Source organism: Triticum aestivum, chromosome 1A (genome assembly GCF_018294505.1).
Source record: "Triticum aestivum cultivar Chinese Spring chromosome 1A, IWGSC CS RefSeq v2.1, whole genome shotgun sequence".
NCBI lineage: Eukaryota > Viridiplantae > Streptophyta > Magnoliopsida > Poales > Poaceae > Triticum > Triticum aestivum.
In genome coordinates this window covers 451,283,588-451,306,677 of record NC_057794.1, presented here as the reverse complement: position 1 = coordinate 451,306,677, position 23,090 = coordinate 451,283,588, and the positions used below count along the sequence as shown (strand labels likewise).

The following is a 23,090-nucleotide window of genomic DNA, read 5'->3' as shown; positions in this document are numbered from 1 at the left end:
TGGAAATGTGAAATGTGACTTCTCCAGGCAGGTCTGGGCCCAGACAACAACCTGGACATGCTGCACATTGATGCTCCTAGAAGACGGCAGACAACGATTACTTCGTCCGTACCTAAATACTAGTACAAGTGTTTTTTAAGATTCCAATATAGACTATATACGAAACAAAATAGATAAAAATACTTATATTTAGTACGGAGGAAGTACAAGAGAGGCTGTTGGTTACAATTTTTTTTTGAAAAGGAGGAATACTCCCGGCCTCTGCATCTGGACGATGCATACGGTCAATTTATTAATTATTAACACAAGACCTTACAAAGTCGTACAACAATAAGACCAAAGTCACCGTCTGAGCAACCTCTGTCGCTACTCCTATCTAGCTGATGAAGGGGCGCTGATGGTCTGGGCCTAATACCAAACAGACCTCGCAGTCAAACCTAACATCTAAGACCTAAGATCCCAACCAAAACGTCTGCCGGTATGGGCATCCACCAGTCGGGCGTGCTCCTCAATCAGGACGTCTGTCGGGTATGAGACCGCCACAGCAACCTGTCACATATCCATCTTAAAAATCTTCTGAGGCTGTTGGGTCCATAGTCAGGGAAGCGGAGCATGCTGACCATGACCATGACCATGTTCCATGTGCTACGTACCTGCTAAATCTAAGGAAGCCAAATCTAATGAAGCCAGCAATCTGCTGGATCTTTCAAAAAAAAAAAAAAGTAAAAACAATAATAATCGGGGATTTAACACATGGGCAGCGGCGCAGCGTCCTCTGCCGGCCGAATCCAATGACGCGTGCGCAGGTCCCGGCCGGCTCTGTCCCGCTGATTTTTCTTGAAATGTGAGCACACGGTACATGTGGACCGATGGGAAACTTGGCCGCCAAGTTCCTGTTTGCTTTGGTTCCATATTTGTGAACGGCCATTTTAGTTCCAAAAAGTTTGCCGGATCCGTTACATTCCTTCCCGGCGAAGGAATAAAGTTTCTATATATCACACCCAGGAATTCATCAAAAGGCTTATGAAAAGAAGAAGAAACCCGAAGAATGGTTGGTTTGAGCAAGCGGTAGAAACAAGCGTGTCTTGTCGTTGCTATAAAGGCACACGGCTGAGACGCAGAATTGTTCAGTGAAGTGCAGGGGCTACACTACAGAGCATCGAGCAGAGCATATGGAGGCGATCGCCGGCGACGTCCACGCCCACGGCTACGGCTGGGCCGGGGTGTGGTCGGCGGCGGCCAGCCTCATCTTCCTCTGGTCCATGGTGCAGCAGCACCTCCCCGCCCAGCTCGAGGAGTACCTCGCCGCCCTCTCCCGCCGCCTCCAGGCGGCCATCACCCCCTACGTCACCATCTCCATCGACGAGCACGTCCCCGCCTCCTTCGGCCGCAGCGAGGCCTACCTCGCCGCCGAGGCCTACCTCAGCGCCACCTGCGCCTCCGCCGCCCGCCGCCTCCGCGCCGACCTCGCCGCCGACAGCGACCGCATGAGCGTCGCCGTCGACGACCACGAGGAGGTCGCCGACGACTTCCGCGGCGCCAAGCTCTGGTGGCGCAAGACCAAGACGCTCCCCCGCGGCAACGTCATCAGCTGGTCCGCGCACGAGGAGGAGCGCCGCACCTACTGCCTCACCTTCCACCGCCGCCACCGCGGCCTCGTCGACGCGCTCTACCTCCCGCACGTCCTCGCCGAGGGCCGCGCCGCCACCGTCAGGAACCGCCAGCGCCGCCTCTTCACCAACAACCCCAGCAGCGACTGGTCCGGCTACGACGCGCGCGTCTGGAGCCACGTCAAGCTCGAGCACCCCTCCACCTTCGCCACGCTCGGCATGCACCCGGACAAGAAGCGGGACATCATCGACGACCTCGACATGTTCCGCGACGGCAAGGACTACTACGCCTCCGTCGGCAAGGCGTGGAAGCGCGGCTACCTGCTCTTCGGGCCCCCCGGCACCGGCAAGTCCACCATGATCGCCGCCATGGCAAAGTACCTGGACTACGACGTGTACGACCTGGAGCTGACGTCGGTGAAGAACAACACCGAGCTGCGGAGGCTCTTCATAGAGACCAAGGGCAAGTCCATCATCGTCGTTGAGGACATCGACTGCTCCCTCGACCTCACCGGCAAGCGCAAGAAGAAGAAGAAGAAACCAAACAAGAAGAAGAGCAAGAGCGGCGACAAAAAGAAGAAGGCCCCGCCGGCGCCAGGCGCCGGCAAGGACGAAGAAAACAAGGTGACGCTGTCGGGGTTGCTCAATTTCATCGACGGGCTGTGGTCGGCATGCGGCGGCGAGCGGATCATCGTGTTCACCACCAACCACAAGGAGAAGCTGGACCCGGCACTGATCCGGCGGGGCAGGATGGACGTGCACATCGAGATGTCATACTGCTGCTTCGAGTCCTTCAAGGTGCTCGCCAAGAACTACCTGCACGTCGACGACCACGAGCTCTTCCATGAAATCCGGCAACTTCTAGGGGCGGTCAATATGACCCCGGCCGACGTGGCCGAGAACCTGATGCCCAAGTCCAAAAAGAAGGATGTGGACACCTCCCTGGCCAGGCTGGTCAAAGCGCTCAAGGAAGCAAAGGAGGAAGCGTTGGCCAAAGCACTGGCCGGGGCAGAGCACGAAGAGGGAGCCGAAGATGATGACGAGGAGGAAGATGACAGCAGCAGCTCGAGCGAAGAGGAGGAAAATGGGAAGAAAAAAGAAGAGTAGAATGATATATACGCAATGATATCATAGTTTTTTACAAGTACTCGTATGTATGAAGGCAATAAGAACTTGTACTCGTACATAACATCATCAGTTTCAAATGAGTAAATATATCTCCAAGCACAAAATGTGAGATGATGATACGGTCGACAAAATGCGTCCACTTGTTTCTGTTGTACTATATGGGACGACAAGTAAGATTATATTATTATGACAATCTTGTCGAGACAAATCCATGCATATGCATATCAACATCAAGTTTCCAGTCTAGAATTTGCAAAAGGCAATAGGACAAAATAACCAAGGAAGGGGGCTACTAAATGGCTAGTGACAAGGTTCCCTTAGTGCAAATTCTGCTTAATAAACCACCCTAGCGCCTCATTTGAGGGAGATTCGTGCCGTCCCTTAGGTTTCATGTGGAAACTTTAGGGAATTCTCTCTCTCTCTCTCTCTCTCTCTCTCTCTCTCTCTCTCTCTCTCTCTCTCTCTCTCTCTCTCTCTCGGTCCGGGGTGTCTATTTTGGGTATTTAGAGAGGCAGGTGATGGACACGTCGTCGTGACCCCAACTTGCCGGTTTAGAATGCCTACACATACCACACATAGTTTGCTACATCTTGCATGCTTTCCGATCTGATCGATTCCTTGTGCGAGTTTGTGTTGTACATGCATACAATTGAACACAATGGGTCATTGTGGTTGCTGCCCTTGTTTCAGCTGGTGTGGCAAAGATGTTGACATGTTTAGATCATTTCTTTGTTGTATGGTGCTCTTGGATGTTGCAATTACATATTTTAGGCCAATTTTCTAAGTTTCGAAGCTCCCTAGGATATATACGCAAGGATATCATAGTTTTTTAATGTATCGATGTATAAGGAGTTACTAGCATGAAGGCAATAAAAACTTGTACTCGTACAAAACATTATCAATTTCAAAAGTAGGGTTAAAATACAGGCTCCAAGCACAAAATGTGAGATAATTATGAGGACTACAAAACACATCCAATTGTTTCTGATGTATTACTATATATAAACGACAAATAAGATCATATTATTTAGACAACCTTCTCGAGACAAATCTATGCATATCAACATCAAGTCCCCAATCTAGAATTTGCAACAGGCAATAGGACTAAATAACCAAAGGAAGGGCGCTAAAATGCTACTCTCTCCGTCCCGCAATGTAAGGCGTTTTTGCAAGCTGAGGGAATAGTGATAAAATTACCCTAGTGTAAATACTAAATAAACCACCCTAGTACCTCATTTCTGGGAGATTCGAGCCGTCCCGTGGGCTTCACGTGGAAACTTAGGGAATTTTCTCTCTCTCAAAGTCCACGCTATCTATTTAGGGTATTTAAAGAGGTGGGGAATGCACACATTGTCGTCACCCCAGTTTGGCGGTTGAGAACGCCTACACATACCACACATAGCTTTTGAAATCTTGTACGATTTCCGATCTAATCGATTCCTTGTGCAAGTTGTTTTGTACATGCATGGAATAGGAACACAATGGGCCATCGTGGTTGCTGCCCATGTTCCAGACTTCCAGCTGGCATGGAAAAGATGTGGACATGATTTTTTTATCGAAATGGCAGGTGCTCTGCCTTTTCATTATACAAGGAGGAAATATTGTACAAGTGCAAAAAGCCCTAAAAGATAAAAGTAGAAGAACCTAGAGAAGAGGCCAAAAGCTAAAATGGATTAGCTTGGCCCAAGTAGAAACAAAAACTACTCCCATGCCTCCTTCAGGAGGCAGATTTTGTCATTCATATTGTTACACAGACGCTACATAGGGAGGCTTTCATGGAGAAAGATACGTCAATTTCTCTCACCTTCTATATCTAAATAGGGGCATCCATTAGATAATTTTTCTGCCTTCTCATGAAGCCACGTCACCCAAATTGTTCTATCCATTGATGCAACATAGATGGATGCTCTACAGCCGTCAGATCAAGTGTTGGTCAAAATTACTAGGAGCTGCCACCACTAAGTGAACATACCGTTTCGTGCTCCGGCCACACCGCTCGCTGCTGGCCTCCGATTTCATTCTCTGGGCTGAGCGTAGACTTTACCATTTGGACACTAAAAGGCCCACACCAAGCCCATAGGCATCTATTGTTCAGGATACGGACGACCCACACCCTTCCCTCAAGAATAGCTAAAGAAAATCCCTTCCATCCAGCCGCCGCCGCAACAATCCCTTCCGGCAGATGTGCACGACCTACCCTTCCCCGGCCAGCCGCCACCAACCATGCTTGCCTCTGGCCAGCCGCCCCTGCTGACCCTGCCGCCCTCACCGCCGGCGGTCCTCGATAAGCAACCTCTCCAGAGATGCGGGATCAAGCCGCCGCCACCATGGATTCAGCCGCCACGCCCCAATCGATGGTCCTCATGGCCAGCCATCGCCGGTGACTTACACCGCCATGCCCAACGGCCCCCTGCCAGTCACCGCCGCTCCACAGATGAGCATTAATTCCATCATATTCCTTCGTCTTACCCGCTTTTATGTCGCAAACTCTTCCACCTCCATGCCACAAATGCATATGAAACGGCCTCACAACACTAAATTTACGGTCGTCATTATCTCCTGCTTCATTACCCTGCAAATGCGGAAAAGGTTGTGCTTATAACCCCTCTGCCATACACATAGACCACGAATGCCTGCTCACATCCATGTCTGGGAACCAACTATAGCCGTACTAGGTGCACACTCCCTCTTTTCAGCCCTCTCTGAATATTTCTATCCTCACAAGATTATGCTTTGCAATTTCTCAGGTTGTGCTAGGGATGAAAGAATGCTGAGCGTGTAGGTTTTTTGCTGCTCAGATTGGCCACATTACATCACAGGTCGCTTGCTCCTTGCATTTCAGAATGATTCTTATTTCATAAAATTGTGATTATGATACATGCTTACACAAATTGGTTAGTAGTGCGACCTGCACATGTTTCTAATTTAGGATGGACATAGTAAAAAGCCAATATCATCATTTTACTAATTTATTTGTTTATTTCTATTTTATCAGTGCGTTGTAGTTATTTCCCTCCTGCTGCACGCTTCATGTTTTCAGTCACCTGGGATTTCTCCTATCCCTGAACTTATGTTCTAAATTTTTGCAGATTGCTCTTCGAATCGAAAGGTGCTTCAACTTCTGCTTAGTAGGTCTCTTGCTCCTCGGATTGCCTTCGTTTCATTTTTGCAGCGGTCTCCTGCTTCTTACATTGGTATGTGAACATATGCACCATTCATTCCTTTCCATGCATATTAGGGCATCTCCAGCCGCGTCCCCAGGAAGGCCTCCCCAGGCGATTTTTCGCGCCGGCGCCAAAAAAACGGTCCAGTCGCGCCCCCAGGAGCCTGATTTTCGCCGGCCTGGGCCGAAAACAGCGCCGGCGGACTCAGGCCGAACCCGGCGCGCTGGGGGGCGCCCGGGAGCGCCGGGGCGAACTGTTTTGGCGCGAAACAGCCGCTGGCCCGCCGCGTCAGCGACACGGCGCCTCTTCTTCCCCCAACGGCCTCGGTTCCCGCGGGGAATCAATGGCAAGGCTGACCGGCATTGATTCCTCACGGGCGATGCGTCACGGGACGGTGCGCCGACGCCTCCCCTCCCTCGCACGCGTACACACGGGTGCGGCGCGGCTATATAGCCGGTGGCCTGCACTCGCCTGTGCCCACACCAGCCCCGCCCCCGCCGCCACCCAGCTCCTCCCTCTCCCTACCTCTCCCGAGCGCCGCCGCCCAGCCCCTCCCTCTATCTCTCTACCTCTCCCGAGCCCGTCGCCATGGCGGAACACTTCCCCGGAGACGAGGCGGCGGCCAACGGCTTCGGCTGTTGTTCGCTCCGCGAACAGGAGTCCTGGCTCCTGTTCCAGGCGAACATCCCAGCGCCGCCGGACATGCGCGCCGGGCCGACGGGGTGGAGGCTCAGCGCCGGGGGAGTGCCCATTCCCCCGTTGCCCGATGCCGTGGCGAAGCCGAAGTACTTCGCCGAGGAAGTCGAGGTCGTGCGCGCCTCCCTCACCGACGCCCAACTCTCCCTCCCCCAGTACGCCGCCGACAACCACGCGGCTTGGGCGGCGTATTTCGAGCGCCGCCAGCAGCAGCGCTTGGCGTCCATCAACGACGCGCCGGTGGTTGGTGGCCGGCAGAACAGCGAGGGGCGCCACCTGTGGTGGGGCGTCCCCGGCCGCACACTCGAGGGCGTGCTGACGTACCTCGAGGGCGGCAACGACCCGCCGTTGGCGTACCCGGCGAGGGCGGCCGCCCCGGCGCAGCACCGACGCGCCGGGCCATGGGCGCCAAGGAGGTTCGGGTCCTCCTCCTCTTCTTCCTCCTCCCGATCTTCATCGCACTCCTCCGGCACTCCAGCCCTGCTCGGCGTCAAGGTCGAGCCCGCGGCGGAGACGCCGCTCGGCCGGCGCACTCGCAGCACCGGCATCATCTTCAACGAGGGCGGCCGGCGCACCTACTCGTCGGCTCCTCCTTCGCGCTTCGTCAAGCCAAAGACGGAGCCGGGGCTCGCGCCAGTGAAGACGAAGCCGGGGCTCGCGCCGGTGAAGAAGGAGCCGGCCGCGCCGGTGACGACGGAGCTCGACGACGACGACGCGGCCCTCGAATGGGCGCGCAGGGACTCCATAGCGATGGAGAAGGAGCGCCTGGAGAAGGCGACGGAGCGCCAGTGCGCCGCCCTGCTTCGCTTCGCGGAGCGTCGACGCGGCCGCGACAAAGGCGGAGTCGTCGTCATTTGGGACAGCGACGACGACGACGACGATGCGCCGCCACCAGTCCGCCATGGCGACGCCGGGCAGGGGTCCAGCAGGGGCGCCCGCGTCAAGGAGGAGAAGGCCGACGACGATGATGGCGGCGACGGCGGCGACTTCAGCCAGTTTTTCCTTTAGATTAGTTTATGTATATGTGCTATGTAATGAAAATCCACGAATTTCGCCGAAATGTGCCGAAATTTATCGTGTTTGGCTGAATTTTATCGTGTTTAAGCTGAACTTCGCCGAACTTCTTTTATTTTGAAACGTGCCTGGGGCGGCTCTGGGGCCGGCGGCTGGGGACCAACTCGCCCCCAGGACCAATTTTTGCGCCGGCTCACCCCCAGGCGGCGATTTTAGGCGCCCCCTGGGGGGCCAACGGCTGGAGATGCCCTTAGATACCATATGAATTTCCTACCTTGGATTTATTCGAACATATAGGCTACAATCTGCTTTCATTTAAGGCAATTTTGTACGCATGCTTTGCAAAGATGGATAGCGCTGAAAATTCTTATACAAATCATGGTATCCGGTCAGTCCCACGCGGTCGTGGGCGCCCCCATCGTCAGTCACAATTAGAGACACCTTACATGCTTATGGTTGCTGAAATATTTTTGTATGTGTTAAGCCAGTAATTTATTTTGCATTGTTTACCTCTGTTTTTAAGGTTCACGAAGCTACTGACCCTGAAAGAGTGGTGATGCGAGTGAGATTCTGAGAGGTAACTTTTGTTCTCTCAAACACATTCCATGTTAGAAAGATATTAATTGTCTTAGACGACCTAGACTACATGAAACACATTCTATGTTAGAAAGACATCAATGGTCCACCTTCTTTCTATCGGAAAAACAGGAAGGTCTCAATTTTCTTATTGGTTGGACCATTGTATTTAGTTATATTGTTATATATGGTCTCAATTATATTTGTAAGCAATGTACCATATATCAGTTTTTCATTTAGTAAAGAAGTGATCTTATCTACCCGCAAAAAAAAGAGATCCTATCTTTATGAATTTCTCAGATTGCTCTCATATCAAAAGGAGCTCGACGTTATGCTTCACAGATCTCTTCCTGCTCGGACTGGATTCATTGCTTCATAGGTATCTTGCAGCTTGCATTGGTATGAACACACTCACTGCTGAATTTAATTAGTTACACTTGATGAGCATATGCACCTTCTATTTATTTCAGTGCATATTACATAGTAAAATACCATATAAATTTCTTCCTCTTGATTATTCCATTCTATTTATTTGTTCAAACATATTGGCTATGATCTACTTCAAGGCATCCTGGTAGGCATTTAGTCTCACGTAGTAATGAGCACCCTCGCCGTCAATCACAACATGTTGTCACACCCTTGAAATAGAGGCCAGTTAGGATAATACAAAAGTATTACCCTAAAGATTTCTATGAGCAAGCCACTATTAGAGAATGTGTTCCTCACAATGTCCACTGATGGTATGTACAAATATCTCTTCCAAGTATATGACGAAGGGATTTGATAGGCAGATAAAAAAATGGAGTCTAATGATGGATCATCTGATTCATCAAGTGAAACAATCAATGAAATAGAAAATCATCCAAAATGTCGCTATATGACACCAAATGAGATTGTTTGGCGCTTTCCAGAGAGAATGAAGATTGATTCAGTGTCTAGGTTCCCCGTCATAAAGAAAAGCTTCTCAGTTGACAATGCACAAGTGTTACCTTCTACAAAGGTTGGCTAATTTCTTTTCATTCAAAGAGTATGTTCTTCCTAATTTTAACCATATTACCTACTACATACAAAGTACTAACTTGAAACATGAAATACTTCCAGCCATCTCCATGCAAAGAAATGATGACCCATCCATCTTCAAAGAATATCGAGAGGTTTGCCATCAATCACAAAAAAGCATTTACATTCTCTATCTAAACATCGCCGACCCAACAATTTTATTTTCGCAGTGCGATGACCCTTACACCAGAGGATGCAAACAATACTACACCTCCCTCTTGCCAACCCGCAACTAATGTCATTGAGAAACAAAAAAATGGGTAATAGTTTTAAAACTCTCCGCATAAATCGACCGGTTCAGATTCAACATGAAATTCAAATGACGTTTTTTTTTTCATAGGTACTCTTTGGCTAAGATGAGCATTGAACTTTCAGAAGATGAAACCACCAACACAGAGATTATTGGGCAATCGGGACATGCGAGGGAAAAATGACATCGTCAAGGTGCATGCAATCACAAGAATAATGCTGCACAAGAATACTATTGTTTTTAGCAACATGAACGACATAGAAGAGATGCACCTACGAGCTACACTACTACCTTTCTACATAAAATTAGTTACATCCTTGCTTGAATTGTAATCCTGACAAACTCACGTTATTACTATTTCCAAATGACCCTATGCATATTACCTATGCAATTATTAAGTCTGAATTGTGAAGTCTATGGGTGATATGTACTTTACAGAGCCGATTATCTGTATTTTACTTCACTAGTTCTCAAATCTATTAACCTTGATGGTTCAATAAATATACAAATATATACTTCCTTTCATGATTTGAATTATTTATCAGCACATCAATTATCCTCTACAAAATCCCGCAGCAACGCACGGGGTATCAACTAGTTCCATAAGTTTCAAGCAATGTACGCGGAGGGGGTGCAAATCTGCACGGTATCATCCTTCTGAAGGTGAGTGAAAACTTTTTTCCACCATCCCACAATGGAGCTTGTGTCGAGGGCATGTCGAGCAGCAAATTGGTTGGTGGAGCTGAAGTAGTGCCAGACCTCCTTGTCATAGGGCACAAGAGGATGAGGTGAGCGGCAGTCTCAAGGACTTGATTACAGTTGCAGCAGCGATCATGATGATCCCAGTTCCGATGTTGTAGTCTGTCGGCAGTCCATAATCTATTTTGCAACAACGTCCACATGAAGAATTTCACTTTAGCTTCCGCCTTAATCTTCCAAACACTATCCAACACCAATATAGGGATCCTTGTCTTGAACTGAATATCATAGGCCGATTTGGCTGAGTAGTTGTTGTTTGAAGTAAGAGTCCAAACTAGAGAATTATCCTCCATGCTAGGAAGGATACCAGATTGTACCGACTCCACTTTCGTCCATAAACATAGGAAATCCTCGAGTGTAGCAACATCATCCATCGTATTTAAACCTCTCATCCATCTGCCGTCAGTGAGTGCATGATAGATTGTGCTAGATTTCGAGCGAGAGAGGGCAAACTGATGTAGGAAAACTGTCTTTTGGAGCATCACCATCAAGCCATCGATCCAGAAGGATGATTTGTTCCCATTACCCACAATAATCTTGGTGCAGGATGCAAACAGCTGACGGCCAGCAGTGTCGCAAGGAAGGGCACAACCTTTCCATGGTCTGTCAAAGGGGGCCCAATCATACCAAGGCCATCTTACTCTCGCAATCCCATATTCTGTGCTAGGCATGAGCGATGCAACTGCAGTTTGAGTCCCGCTTCTGTACAACCCCTCCATAAAACGTATAAAGGGGCAGTATAGACTTTTCACAAGGTATGTATTCCTACTTTGTATGTATGATGCCCTACGTACCCCAAACTGGGCCGGCCCATCAAGGTTTCCGCAGTAGAGAGACTGCACGCATACACGTCAGCGATCTAATGTGTAGACCGGAATAAAAAAGCGAGCTCACAGACAGCACAATAGTAGGAGCTAAATCCTTACCCCTCCTGGCCTACTGGCACAGACAGCGAGTACGTCAAATCATCTAAACAGTAATAGTTTGCATAGGTACTCCCTCCATTCGGAATTACTTGTCGCAGAAATGGATGTATTTAGACATATTTTAGTTCTAGATACATCCATTTCCGAGACAAGTAATTCCGAACGGAGGGAGTAATAGTTTGCATAGGTATCTTATATGATCATTTGGACAGATCAAATTCAAATATTTTAAAACAAAATTGTTCGGTAGCGTATTTTCTCGGGGGTAACAGAAAATCCGGTTTTAACCGGTTTCCGAAAATTCGTCCGAGAAATAACAACCTAGTTACAGTATGTCAATTCTATTTGATGACAAATGGCGCTGCATATGTGTCAACAAATTTAGTTTGTCCCACTGGCTAGCGACGTGTACACCAATGGTCGAGGTTTATGGGTTCGATCCCTAGTACTGCCTGCGTTCCTTTTTCGATTCCCCGCTACATGATACACTAATGGGGCCGGCCCATGACGGACTTTCTCGGGGCTGTTTTTAATTTTATAGCGCGAGGATGTATTTTTAAGAAAGATCATCATGTCCTTTATTATGAAGGGGTATCGACAGATCTTCTCCGTTGATGTGTTTAGTAGGGTTGTACAGAAGCGGAAGTGTTTTCTTAAAATGACTTAATTCATGAATTTTGTACAATAGATGCAGCTATAAATACCTTGCACATCGTATGGCTGAATTTTAAATAATCGATAATGCATATTATTCCCATGAACTAAGATGGTGAATTTTAAATAATCGATAATGCATATTATTTCCATGAACTAAGATGGGTTATTACAGTGACTTGAAACAGTTCCACACTTCGACAATCTGATCCGAAATGCTGGTGCGCATGGTCTGATAACCAAAGACGCAACAAGTCTAGCGAATCAACCTGTGGTTGAGTTGGTTAGGTGGACAGTGGTATTCCCAACCCACGAGGGTTCAAATCTTGGTGCTCGCATTATTCCTGGATTTATTTCAGGATTTTCGGCGATGCGCTTTCAGTGGGAGGAGACGTTTCCGTCGACGACGAGGCGCCTACGGTGAATTCGTAAATCTCAAGATAATATGCCGGCTTAGTCTTTCGGATGTGCTAATAGAGGTAGGGTGTGCGTGTGTGCGTTCATAGGGGTGAGTGTATGCGCGTGTATATGAGCGCTTGTGTCTGTACTGATGCTAAAAAAAGACGTAACAAGTCCAAGTCAACCGAGATAACATGTAAGAAAAAAAAAGTAAATTAATTTTTTTCATAGATTTTCATGTAAGATTTCACGAATATAGCATCGAGTGAGACTTAGTTAAGTCTTAGATCTCCTTTGGTTTAGAGGAATTTCATAGGAATTCTAGAGGATATGATTCTTATAGGAATTTTTTCTTTAGAGCCCTTTGGTTCATAGGAATGGATTTCTATTCCTACATAGGATTGGTTCCTATCCTCCACATTTCATAAGAAAATAAAAAAAAGCCTAAACTCAATGGAAAATTTCTTTTGATGTCAACCAAATGACATCTTGTTTTCTATTCCTACTCATAGGATTTGAGATACATGTTATCTCACTTCCTACAAGATTCCTATTCCTATAATAATCCTATCCTATGAACCAAAAGAGACCTTAGTTGACTGAAATTTAGCAATCCCGATGTATTAAGGCAAGGCGACATGATACAAATCCAGAAACCACCAAGTATATATGGACGTCAAGCTCAGGAGCTCACTCACATGTCGATTGACATAATGGCAGACACACCTGATACTCACAGTATAGCGCATAACACATAGTAGAAGTAGTGCGGCACGTGTGGGATACTGTATGCTTTTTGTGCTTTAGTGGCGGGCGACGAAGCTCTTGATGGCGTCGATGAGCTCCTGGGCTCGCTCCCCGGTGGCGGGGTCCATGTCGACGGCGAACTTGTTGAGGTAGAAGGAATGGCTCATGCCGCGGTTGATGAGCACCTGCACCTCCTTGCCGGCGGCGCGAAGCGCGTCGCAGTACTCGAGGTTGGTGTCGCGGATGAGGTCCTTCTCCGCGACGGCCACCAGCATCGGCGGCAGGGGAACGGACTCCAGCGGCGGCGCGTTCGGGCCCATCGGGCACGTGTACGGGTGGTCCTTGGTGGCGCCCTCCGGCAGCGCCATGGCCATGAACTTGTCCAGCATGTCCAGCGTGAAGAACACCGAGTCCGGCGTCTCCTCCAGCTCCGACTTGCTCCGCGTGGCGCGCATGAACCCCGGGTGGATCGGGACGCCGCCCGCGACGCGGAGGGGCGCCCAGGCGTCCGCGCCGTCCTCGCCGACGCGCGCTGCCACGAGGTGGACGAGGTTGCCGCCGGAGCTGTCCCCAACGAGGAAGACCCGGGACACGTCCGCGGCCTGGCGGAGGAGCTCGGCCGCGGGCTCGTCGAGAGCGCCTTCGTCGCACATGGCGATGGACCGCAGCCGGCGCAGCACGTCGATACCGGCGTCGAGCTGGGCGGGCATGCGGTGCTCTGGGGCTAAGGGCAGCTCGGCGGTGACGACCACGGCGGGCAGGGCGCAGGCCAGGCGCGCGTAGAAGTGGTGGTACAGGACCCAGGACGGGTGGGAGATGCAGAAGCCGCCGCCGTGGAGCTGCACGATGACGGGGAGGCTCCCCGCGCTGCCCGCGGCGACCTCGGGGAGGTACACCCGGAGGCTGGGCTCCCCGGGGAGGTCGTGGAGCGTGTGGCCGTCGCGGGGCACGGCGAAGGGCTGCACCGGCTGCATGAGCGGCAGCGCCTCCGGCGGGCCCGTCCAGGTGCGGTCGATGCTGCCGTCGTCCATGACGCGCAGCCAGCCGGACACCTCGTCCACCACCTTGCGGCCGCTCGGCGGCGCCACGGTGGTCGCCTGGTGCTGCGAGGCGGCGGCCATCGGTCGTCGCTGTGCTGTATGCTACACGCTCTACGGTGCGGGTCGCGCGGTCTGGCAAGTGCGCGGCGTCGTGTGTAGAGTACGGTGTGAGAGTGTGTTGGTTTGGTGGTGGCAACGGGGGAGGGGAGGTGGGGTTTTATAGGCGGTGGCGGTGGCGGAGCAGGGCGATGGTTAAGGCGCTTTGCCGTTGAATTTTTTGGAGGGAAATTACGCAGCGGTTGGCAGGGAATTTGAGCAGAAGTGTCACGACAGCAGACCGGCAGTGCAGTTGGAGCTGCTACGGTGTGAAGCGCGACCGAGATGATGGATGTGGACGTGTACGTCCTTCTCATCTTGTAAACACGCGTGACCCGGTCTAAAAAGTCTTTGAACTAGGGGTTCGAGACCGCGCCGTGGACTCGACTACTGCACCAGGGTCAGTCTCAGTCAGGTCGGGCAATTACTTCTTTCTCACTGCCAACAGCCGCAAAAGAAAACAGCAAAAGTGAAATAAAACAAGGCAAAGCTTCTCTGGTCTGTGGGGCTTGACGCATCGGATGCGAACGAATTGAATCGTCCTGTCCTGGGCATTTTCGCGGGGATGCACGACTGCAAGTAGACGTGAGCCTCACATATCACATCGGAGGTGTATATTTCTGCGTGGTTCACGAGTAAATGCGTCACGATGAGCATGATCGGCAGATCGCTACAAGTATACATGTGACATGTCACATCAGCATAATTTCTGCTTGCTTCATCTTCACGATTAGACGCGACCCGGAGCGATAACTGATTGAATGGCGCAAGTTTTGATCTACTATAGTAGTACTACTGTGAGATCAGTGAAAACCACATGCCTAGTTGGGTGGAGTTGGGTTCGTGTAATATGTACTATATCTTTCCTTAATTTTTAATAATAAAATACGGATTGACTCCGTGGGTTCACCGTCTTCCCTTGAATTTACGCTTTCAATTCGAATTTAAAACATATACGTGAGGTGGTACTAAATTTCGTTCGTCTGGACCCTGGGCGCCGCACGCACACGGCTGGCCATCGCCCGTGGCATCACCCAGCCTCTTTGGTATGTGACGATACCGTGGAACATGAGTTGTAGTCAAACTTCACCTTCCTCGCCGCCTTTGCTACCCTCCAATAAATATCGGTTCCCAGAAGAGGGGAGTAGAGGAAAAGCGGACGAGGATGCATACGCTGAGATCGATCCCGGTGTAAATTTTATCAAATGTCGGTGCCCCTCCTTCCTAGCAGAGGTCTGAGCCGAGCGCGCCGTGCGTGATGGCCTCCTTCTTCCCGACCGTCTCGGCACCTCTCTCGACTGCGCTGCCGCCCCGGCTACTCGAGCGCCCGTTGCCGCTTGCTCCTGCGCGCCACCGTCAGGCCCGCATGCGCGCCACCGCATCTTCTTGACAGCAACGGGACGCGTCGTTCTGGCACACGGGCACGCATCTCCCTCCGGCCATGAGCATGTCGCATTTGCCATGTCCATCTTCAACTGCGAACCACATCTACCGGTGCCCCTTTTGCCTTTTCTCGCCAATTTTTTGCGGCATGAAGACGCGTCCTCTGGACCGGCCGCCGGCGGTCTAGACCGGACCGGACCGAGCAACTTCGCGCTCCTGTTTTTAGGGACCAGACATGCGGCGTCAAAGCTCGGTCCGGACGGAGAGGACCAGCCATGGCGAGGTGGCAGTAACCATGGCGTCAGCTACGGATCCTAATCAGAGGGGGAAACAAAGGTTAAAGCTACGGGGACTCACGATGAACCCGACGGCGAGGTCGGTGAGGCCGGGGAAGCAGCAACGGCAAGGTAATCGACGACGAACGACGATACTCGGACTTGGAGTTGGAGGATGATGGCGAGGGCTTCAGGGTGAATTCGACCGAGTCCTTGCGCGGGGAAGGAGATCCCAAGGTTGTGGACCTCTTGGACAAAGTTGTTCGTTGCGGGGAAGCCGGTGGCCGTGTGTGCTGTGCGCCGGTGGCCATGCATGCTCTGCTTGTGCCTGCCCGCGCCCAGCCGTGCGTGCGCTGGTCCGCCCGTGGGCTGCAATTTGCACCATGACTCACTGAGCTTGACCCGTCGGTCCTAGCTCCAGCTGCACCGTGGCCCGTGGAGTTCAGCGCCACCGCATCAGCCATCACACGGAGCTGCTACTGCTGCTCGTGTGCTCTAATTTTCTTGGATGCTTAAGCAAAACTAATGAGAAGAGAGAGAGAGAGAGAATCGGTGGTTACATGAGCATAGGAATCAGAGGATAGGATAGGCACGTGTGTGGTGGAAAGAAATCAAAGATTTTTACTGTAAAATATAATTGCTTTCCTATTGCAGCACGGCGCTGGAGCATGGCAGGAGCGGCGCGGCATGGCGCGATGCTGGAGACAGGCTCGGGATGGGGAGAGAGATGAGAGAGATACAAATTTTTGTGACAAATAGCTGTTCGTGCAGCTTCGGTGTAGTCAGATGGAGACACAGAGAGAGATGAGATGATATTCTTTTGTACTATGCAGTTGTTCGATGAGATGAGATGTAGCAGGTTGTTTGATGCTGCTTATAAGATGGATCAATGGGGTTGAGAGAGAGAGAAAGAGATCAGAGTGAGAAGATAGAGTTGTGGTGATTTTTTTAATTTTATGACGATCTTCAGTGTTAGTGCTACTACTATTGGAGCTGAATCAGAGATGCACTATATTGAGTACTTTGCAGATGAAAAAGAGAGGAAGATCGTGTTGCATAGTGCTTGCTTATGATGTTTTTCTGACGGTAAATTTGTTGGTTTGTTTGTTACAACAGACGCAAATAAACGGATTTACTGAGTGACTGTAACACAATTCCAATGTAATTTAATAAGACTATTAATATATTTTTATGTTACCACAAAAGTGAACCGATGATATAATGTGGATGTACTCAAGATGAGGTATGCACCAAATATTAACCCAGATTAGCCTTTTGATCCCATTGCTCATATAAAGTGTTGTTAAGTATTGGCTTGAATCCTTCCTTTTGACGAAGACCCTCAATTCAAGTAATTCAAACCTTCTTAATTCATAACATTTGATGCATGAATTCTTGTTCGTACTTTAATTTCGTTTTACTATTTTTAGGGTAATTGCTACTTTATTTATTTTTTAGTTCACGACCATTTCGTTCAAAATACGTCATGGATAAAAAATGGGGATACATTAAACCAAGTTTTTCATAACTTATTAACACAGTCTTCGCTCACAAGAATACCAGTCGCTTTGTTCGCCGGTCGCCTCGACCAGATCACCCGGTGCTCATTCACACCAGCAAGCAACTCCTTGATCTCTTCTATAAGAGGGCTAAACCTCGAACGGTCTTGATCTCTTGATTCGAAAGCAGGTGCCCCACCTTGATTGTTTGTCTTCAGACAAAGTTTTTCAATACCCAATTCCATCGCCAACTGAACACCTGTTGTAACATTTGAGTGGTAATAAATTACTTTTCTGTTTTCTAAACATTATGTTTCACCCGTTGCAATGCACGGACATATGTGCTAGTAGTACTAACATGGAGAAGCTCCCGCTTGAACAATAACCGGAAAAAAATAGCAAATGTTTTTCAAAATTTCTGATTTTTTGATGTTTGTGTTAGTGTCGCAAACATCACTCACAATTTCATGCGAAACGGAGCAGCAGTAAATTTGGGATGCCTTTGTTGGGGGGGGGGGGGGTGTTAACATTTGGTGTTTAATTTTTTTTGCACAGGGCAACGTGCTTAACCTTTTTTGCTTAAACATTTGTAGGTACCGTTTAGATATGACTATGAATACATATAATTTATTTATTTTTCATTTCAAAAAATCATTTTCGCGTGCAGGTGCACATGCACTCGAGAGCCAAATTGGATTTTTGGCTTACACCCTGCCTTATATATAAAGCAACTGTAGGATCAAAAATATGTATAGAGGAGGGTGATTAGACTATTTGACCAAATAAAACTTATCATTTTTCTAATTTTAGTTGTAGGCAAGTTTTAGGGATTCTACCAAGTCAAATACACCATACGCATGCAAGTCTAAGAGTAGAACAGCGAAAAGTGACGACTCTGCATATAAATGTAAAGGAGGGATCGAAGAAATCAAACGCAATGAAAGCACGGTGATTTTTGGCGTGGTTCCGATAGGTGGTGCCATCGTACGTCCACGTTGATGGTGACTTCAACCCACAGAGGTTAACGATTGCGCGAGTCCACAGAGGCTCCACCCACGAAGGGTCCACAAAAAAGCAACCTTGCATGTGCCATCATGGCTTTTTTTTGTGAAATATGTGCCATCATGGCTTACGTCCACGAAGGACGTACTAGGCTCACTCGGGTAGATCTTCATGAAATAGGCGATCTCCTTGCCCTTACAAACTTCTTAGTTCAACTCCACAATTTTGGAGGCTTTGAGCTGAGACGTAGCAAATCTAGAAGACACCACTCTCCAAAAAATAATAGATGTTGTTGATGATGATGAACTCCTTGCTTGTGCTTCAAATGATAGTCTTCCCAACACTCAATCACTCTCTCACATATTTGGCTTTGATGGAAGAGAGGATTGAATAGGAAGCAACTTAGGGAAGGCTATAAATCAAGGTTCAAATGGTAGAATTGTAATCTCTTCATCTCAACAAATGAGTAGGCGACTCTCTCTCTCTCACACACACACACACAGAAAATGTGTAGTAGGAGTGGTGATTCGTTATGATGGCTCTCTCAGAGAGTACGTGAGGGTGTAGAGGTATATATAGCCTACACCCAAAGATCTAACCGTTACAAGTCTTTGACCAAACTCAGTGAAACCTGACAGAATTCTCGATGAAACCAACTAGTGCAAAAGATTCGAGTAGAGGTATTGTCGGTGTCAAAACCGGCGGATCTCGGGTAGGGGGTCCCGAACTGTGCGTCTAGGCCGGATGGTAACAGGAGGCAGGGGACATGATGTTTTACCCAGGTTCGGGCCCTCTTGATGGAGGTAAAACCCTACGTCCTGCTTGATTAATATTGATGATATGAGTAGTACAAGAGTAGATCTACCATGAGATCAGATAGGCTAAACCCTAGAAGCTAGCCTATGGTATGATTGTATGTTGTGATTGTTGTCCTACGGACTAAAACCCTTCGGTTTATAGAGACACCGGAGAGGGTTAGGGTTACACAAGGTCGGTTACAAAGGAGGAGATATCCATATCCGTATTGCCTAGCTTGCCTTCCACGCTAAGTAGAGTCCCACCCCGACACCAGACGAAGTCTTCAATCTTGTATCTTCATAGTCTAACAGACCGGCCAATGGAGATAGTCCGGCTGTCCGGAGACCCCCTAATCCAGGACTCCCTCAGTAGCCCCTGAACCAGGCTTCAATGACAATGAGTCCGGCATATAGTATTGTCTTCGGCATTGCAAGGCGGGTTCCTTCTTCGAATACATCACAGAAGAATTTGAATACGAGGATAGTGTCCGACCCTGCAAAATAAGTTCCACATTCCACCGTAGAGAGAATAATATTTTTGCAGATCTAATTTGCTGACTCGTTTTGGCAGCATGACGTTGTGTCATGGCCCGACGATTATTCGAACCGTTTTTCTTCAACCAGCTCCACACATAACGCGAGGCGGTTTCTTGACACGTCTTGTTGAAGCGGAGATCGTGTTCCCCCAATCACGGGATTCTCATTAATGCGGTCGTGGGTAACCCAACCGTGTCTAGGACTCTTAGATTATAGGCAAGTCCTAAACGACTACGGAGAGGACGCTTGATATTCACCCTCTTTATAAAGGGACAAGGTTTTCGCTTTTTTCCTCTCGTGCTCAATCGAACCCTTCCCCCGCCTCGAGTTCTAACATCCAAAGCCCAGGTTAGGTGCTCCGGATCTTCAATCATGTCCGGATCCAGCCTTCAAGGCCAATGGATGCCCTCCTCCGTTACGAAAGAGGACATTAAGAAGTTGAGGGAGGCCAGATACCTGACCGCCGAGGTTTCGCATCGGCTGCCTGCTCGAGGGCAGATCGTCCCTACTCCCAAACCCAATGAGAACGTCGTGTTCGTCTCCCACTTCCTCCGAGGTCTAGGCCTCACTCTGGATCCCTTCGTCAGGGGTTTGATGTTCTATTACGGGCTAGATTTCCACGATCTAGCTCCGGACTCCTTTCTCCACATCTCGACATTTATTGTCGTGTGTGAGGCCTTCCTCCGTGTTACCCCTCACTTCGGCATGTGGCTCAAGACCTTTGAAGTAAAGCCGAAGATGATCGAGGGGCAACATGCAGCGTGCGGAGGTGCGTCAATAGGCAAGATGGCAGGAGCCCCATGGCCGAAAGGTTCCTTTCGAGAGGTGTCCGAATTGTGGCAACGGGAGTGGTTTTATGTCACGGCTCCCAGAAGTGCCAAGTGGGCGGCTGCCCCCGCTTTCCGCTCGGGCCCCCCACCACAACTGATGTCATGGATTAGCAGAGGTCTGAGCTGGGGTCCAGCAAAGGACGTGCCTATACTGCAAAGCCGCATCTGAGATCTCTTCGAGGGAGATTATAATTTGGTTGTGGTAATACAAGTTATGCTGGTTCGTCGAGTCCAGCCTTGCAAACGTCGTCCCCTTCGCTTGTGGGAGTTCAACCCAGAGGGACCACGTGCCATTCAAAGTTTCCTCGGCCTGACGCACGAGGAGATGTACAAGTCATTCTTCGGATCTCAAGTAGAGTGTCCGGATATTACCGAGGACGTGGGCCTGAGCAGTAACCGCGCCGCCGAACAAGTAAGAAATCCTCTGGCCGAACACACCGTCTTTTATTCGTCACAAAGTTATTTCTGAGAGTTCACTTTTTCACCAGGACTGGCTAACAAAGGCGAAGATGATTCGGTGTTTGCCCCCCCCCCTCCCTGAGGGTTTGGAAAATCCAGTATTGGAAAAGATGCTCGAGGTCGCACCTTGCCCGGAGCCCTCGAAGGAAGATATGGGGGGGGGATAATACAGGCGGACGTGGGCCCCCATCGCTGCCAGTTCCAACCAAGGGAATGAGCGTCTCCATGAAGGAGGATAACCGGGGGAGGAAAAGGACTGCTTCCGAGGATCCGGAAGCCGAAGCCTCCAAATGGGAGAAGAAGTCTCCCACAGAGGATCCTGCCTCGGGGGGTGCTTCTGCCGCACAAAGTCCGCGGGGGGATCAGCCCTCCAACGAGTCGTAAGTGATCCAAAATACTTTAATAGTAGAGGTATGCTACCTTTCTTCTGAGAAAATAACCACCGCATATATCTTGCAGTTCGGGCCTTAGCCCCTCTCAGCTGAGCTTGTCTTCGGGGGATCTTCTTCCAGAGATGATGGAGAGCGAAACGCCTCCCCGGACTCCTCCGCTCAAGAAGCGGGCGACCCCGAAGTGTTGTCACGGAGGGCCTCTCCGGATTTGGTGAGGCCTGAAGATAATCCCATAGACCCCCGAAGTCCCCAACGTCTGGCTCCCGAAGAGGGCAGACAAAGGAGTCCGGCACCGTCTGGTATGCGGTCGGACGTTCTGAGGGAGCTGGTGGGGCGAGCAGCCATCTCAGAAGAACATCGTACGCTAATGAGTACGGTGGTGGAGAGAATTTCGTCCGCCGAAAGCGGATTACATGAAGCCTTTATGAGTCTACTGACAGGATTTGAGGTACGTGAGATAATATGTGATAGTACTGCACATGTTAGGTGTGCCCTGTGTAGATAGTAGCCCCTAAGACTCTGGTTGTCGTCGAGAATGGCGGCGAACAGAGGATCATATTCCCAGGCAATAACCAGACTGCCCCTATGTGCAGGTGGTGGAAGCTCTGGTGGCTAGCCGGACTAGTGAGTTTGCCAAATTAAAACGGCAACTGGATGCGGCAGACGCCGACATCGAGCTTGTTAACAAGAGGCTTGACAAGGCACAGGGTAAGTGTTATTATCTGGTGAACGCCACATAGTAAGAGCAACATGATGCCAGTATCTTTAATATGTTGTAACTGCAGATGGAGCTGCCACCGTGGAAACCTTGTGGGCAGAACTTGCCCGAGCCAAGGAACAAACGAGGATTAGTAATGCGGCTGCTTTGAAGGCGACCAAAGAGTTGAAGGCCGAGAAGGCCGCACATTGCGAAAGCCAAGAGAAGATGGCCAAGATGGTCATAGAATTAAAAGACACTGCCGACCGTTGCCGGGTCCTTGAAAAAGAAAACCGAGCAAAGGCAACGGACCTTGAGAAGGCCACAATGGCGGACAAAGACACCCGCTCTGCTATGAGAGCGAAGAAGGAGGAGCTGCGGGAAGCCGGCGATATTGTAGCTGGAAAGCCCTTCATGTTACGGAGGAAGTTCGGAGATCCACGGTATGCCCCTCTGGATCGGCTGTGGAGTTCGGCAGATGCGTATATGGATTTGGCGGCGAGCACTGCCGATGCGGCCAAGTACTTCCAAGGTCAGACAGATCGTGAAGTGGACAAGCTGTTCTGGTCGCAATTCAACGTTCCAAAGCGTCCGCTTTCATTGACTGACCAGCTAGCCGAATGGGCCAAACTAAATAGGTTGTCCAGACTCGCCATGAGGTCTTTTGTGGATCAGCTATGGCCGGAAAAGCCAAATCCGAACAACTATTTCAGCTTAGTGCAGCAGTTCCTTGGTGTTGGGGAACGTAGCAGAATTTTAAAATTTTGTACGCATCACCAAGATCAATCTACGGAGTCATCTAGCAATGAGGGAGAGAGGAGTGCATCTACATACCCTTGTAGATCACGAGCGGAAGCGTTCAAGAGAACGGGGTTGATGGAGTCGTACTCGTCGTGATCCAAATCACCGAAGATCCTAGCGCCGAACGGACGGCACCTCCGTGTTCAACACACGTACGGAGCGAGGACGTCTCCCGCGCCTTGATCCAGCAAGGAGGAGGGAGAGGTTGAGGAAGAGGGCTCCAACAGCAGCACGACGGCGTGGTGGTGGTGAAGCTGCAGTACTCCGGCAGGGCTTCGCCAAGCTCTTATGGAGGAGGAG

The 23,090-nt window shown here is 49.8% G+C and overlaps 3 protein-coding genes across 3 annotated transcripts; 2 read left to right on the top strand and 1 right to left on the bottom strand.

Moving 5' to 3' along the window:
• The first annotated feature begins 972 nt into the window (after positions 1 to 972).
• On the top strand, positions 973 to 2,857 carry LOC123055503 (AAA-ATPase ASD, mitochondrial). The gene has a single exon (XM_044479504.1). The coding sequence runs from the start codon at positions 1,173 to 1,175 to the stop codon at positions 2,715 to 2,717; it is 1,545 nt and encodes a 514-aa protein (XP_044335439.1). The 5' UTR covers positions 973 to 1,172; the 3' UTR covers positions 2,718 to 2,857.
• A 5,650-nt stretch (positions 2,858 to 8,507) lies between these two features.
• Positions 8,508 to 9,914, top strand: LOC123055492 (uncharacterized). Its single transcript, XM_044479495.1, has 4 exons — positions 8,508 to 9,188; positions 9,290 to 9,342; positions 9,418 to 9,507; positions 9,588 to 9,914. The coding sequence occupies exons 1-4, from the start codon at positions 8,988 to 8,990 to the stop codon at positions 9,679 to 9,681; spliced, it is 438 nt and encodes a 145-aa protein (XP_044335430.1). The 5' UTR covers positions 8,508 to 8,987; the 3' UTR covers positions 9,682 to 9,914.
• A 2,916-nt stretch (positions 9,915 to 12,830) lies between these two features.
• On the bottom strand, positions 12,831 to 14,195 carry LOC123146094 (probable carboxylesterase 15). Its single transcript, XM_044565713.1, has one exon. It carries the CDS (start codon positions 14,101 to 14,103, stop codon positions 13,039 to 13,041), a length of 1,065 nt encoding a protein of 354 aa, XP_044421648.1. The 5' UTR covers positions 14,104 to 14,195; the 3' UTR covers positions 12,831 to 13,038.
• Between the last annotated feature and the right edge of the window lie 8,895 nt (positions 14,196 to 23,090).